The following is a 2,500-nucleotide window of genomic DNA, read 5'->3' as shown; positions in this document are numbered from 1 at the left end:
TTGACGTTTTGTTGGTAAGAATTTTCCCGCACCTCAGGAAATGAAGACGAGCTTCATGATTTACATGAATTGCCTGAAAACTCTAACACACGATTATATTAACAGTATTGCACTTTCCATGTAGCCTAATTTTGGTCAACTGATACCCTAACAACTAATCAAGCAAACATTCAAACCCTGTTGTTGCAGGAATATTTTGGTGCGAGAATACAGGTCAAATTAAGATCCAATAGCTCTATATGTATTTATAAACTTACGAGGTGATGAGGTGAGTATCAGTAGGTGTTAAACCATCATAGACAGCCAGTCTATCTCTACACTCTGGTAGCAGCCACTCCATCCTCAGCTCCAGTCTGAAACTCTGGGTGCTGGAGCCTTGCGGGGCCCTGAGGTGCCAAAGGCAGGACGAGCGCTGGGTGTTAGGTCCCCTCATAGCCACCGCTGTGCTGGAGCTGACCACCTGGTACCTGTAGCAGTCTGTGGAGGGGGCAGGGAGGAGGAAGGAGGGAGAGAAAGTGGGAGAGAGAAAGAGAGCAACAGGAAGAGATGAACACTCTTCACTAATTTCAAGTGTACCTACAATTGACATAGATCAATCACTTATTAAAGCTTCTAAAATAATGCAGAAAGTGAGGTGAAGATCAAATAAATCATACCAAATGAAGCTTTCAAAAGTTCTACAACTTTGGGGTCTGTTTCTGAGGGGTTAAAAACAAACAAACAAACAAACAAAAAAACAACACGATGAGGCACAAATAAAACAACGATCAACTAAACACAAAGAATAATAAAAACACAGGTCCCTTCCCCACATTCCTCTCCCGCTCACCTGTGATAGAGAAAGAGGGAAGATGCAACAGATATTCTCCATAGTTAGCAGTCTCCTCTCTGTCGCTCCCTCTGTAGGCCCCTAGTAGACTGTGTATGCAGCTGCTGACTCGCTCCATAGTTACCTTACCAACATGGCTGTCGGGGACTGACAGTACCAGCCAGAAGTGTGCCACCACACTTCCCTCCCTAGGGAAACAAGGGAGCAGGGACACAGTGGTTCCATGAGCTGATAACAGCTGGATAGAAAGTTTGTGTGGGCATTGCAAGAATGTTTTATAGATCAAAATACAGGACCAGTCAAAAGTTAGGATACACCTACTCATTCAAGGGTTTTTCTTTATTTTGACTATTTTCTACATTGTAGAATAATAGTGAAGACATCCAAACTATGAAATAACACATATGGAATCATGTAGTAACCAAAAAAGTGTTAAACAAATATTTTATATTCTTCAAAGTAGCCACCCTTTGCCTTGATGACAGCTTTGCAAACACTTTGCATTCTCTCATCCAGCTTCATGAGGTGGTCACCTGGAATTTATCATTATTTTACCAGGTACGTTGACTGAGAACACATTCTCATTTACAGCAAAAACCTGGGGAATAGTTACAGGGGAGAGGAGGGGGGATGAATGAGCCAATTGGAAGCTGGGGATGATTAGGTGACCGTGATGGCCTGGGAATTTAGCCAGGACACCAGGGTTAACACCCCTACTCTTACAATAAGTGTCATGAGATCTTCAGTGACCACAGAGAGTCAAGACACCAATTTTACGTCGCATCCAAAAGATGGCAACCTACAGGGCAATGTCCCCAATCACTGCCCTGGGGCATTTGGATATTTTTTTTGACCTGGGTTAAAGAGTGCCTCTTACTGGCCCTCCAACACCACTTCCAGCAGCATCTGGTCTCCCATCTAGGGACTGACCTAGACCAACCCTGCTTAGCTTCAGAAGCAAGCCAGCAGTGGGATGCAGGGTGGTATGCTGCTGGATTGCATTTACAACAGTCATGAAGGATTTCCCCAGATATGCTGAGCAGTAGTTGGCTGCTTTTCCTTCACTCTGCGGTCCAGCTCATCCCAAACCATCTCAATTAGGTTGAGGTTGGATGATTGTAGAGGCCCGGTCATCTGATGCGGCACGCCATCACTCTTCTCATTGGTCAAATAGCCCTGATACAACCTGGAGGTGTGTTGGGTCATTGTCCTGTTGAAAAACAAATGATCGTCCAACTAAGCGCAAACCAGATGGGATGGCGTATCGCTGCAGAATGCTGTGGTAGCCATGCTGGTTAAGGTTGCCTTGAATTCTAAATAAATCACTGACAGTGTCACCAGCAAAGCACCCCCACTCAATCACACCTCCTCCTCTATGCTTCACGGTGGGAACCACACATGTGGAGATCATTTACTCACGTCCTCTGCGTCTCACAAAAACACGGTAGTTGGAACCAAAAATCTCACATTTGGACTCATCAGACTGAAGGACAGATTTCCACTGGTCTAATGTCCATTGGTCGTGTTTCTTGACCCAAGCAAGTCTCTTCTTATTATTGGTGTCCTTTAGTTGTGGTTTCTTTGCAGCAATTCAACCATGAAGGCCTGATTCACAGAATCTCCTCTGAACAGTTGATGTTGAGATGTGTCTGTTACTTGAACTCTGAGAAG

General features: G+C 44.6%; 1 protein-coding gene across 4 annotated transcripts in view; it reads right to left on the bottom strand.

The window, feature by feature from the left end:
- Positions 1 to 2,500, bottom strand: part of LOC139424403 (transmembrane protease serine 6) — a 14,890-nt gene that overhangs the window by 7,963 nt on the left and 4,427 nt on the right. For all 4 annotated transcript variants that reach the window (XR_011635935.1, XM_071176177.1, XM_071176178.1 and 1 more), the window contains exons 5-7: positions 830 to 1,017; positions 657 to 698; positions 258 to 477 (exon numbers count right to left, since the gene is read on the bottom strand). Coding sequence is in view for 3 of the 4 variants with exons in the window: in XM_071176177.1 (XP_071032278.1) it covers positions 258 to 477; positions 657 to 698; positions 830 to 1,017 (450 nt within the window). In the remaining variant the exon portion in view is untranslated. The remainder of the gene's footprint in view (positions 1 to 257; positions 478 to 656; positions 699 to 829; positions 1,018 to 2,500) is intronic.

Source organism: Oncorhynchus clarkii, chromosome 13 (assembly GCF_045791955.1).
Source record: "Oncorhynchus clarkii lewisi isolate Uvic-CL-2024 chromosome 13, UVic_Ocla_1.0, whole genome shotgun sequence".
In the NCBI taxonomy this organism is placed as follows: Eukaryota; Metazoa; Chordata; class Actinopteri; order Salmoniformes; family Salmonidae; genus Oncorhynchus; species Oncorhynchus clarkii.
The sequence above is the reverse complement of the archived record's forward strand: the minus strand, read 5'-3'. Positions and strand labels throughout refer to the sequence as shown.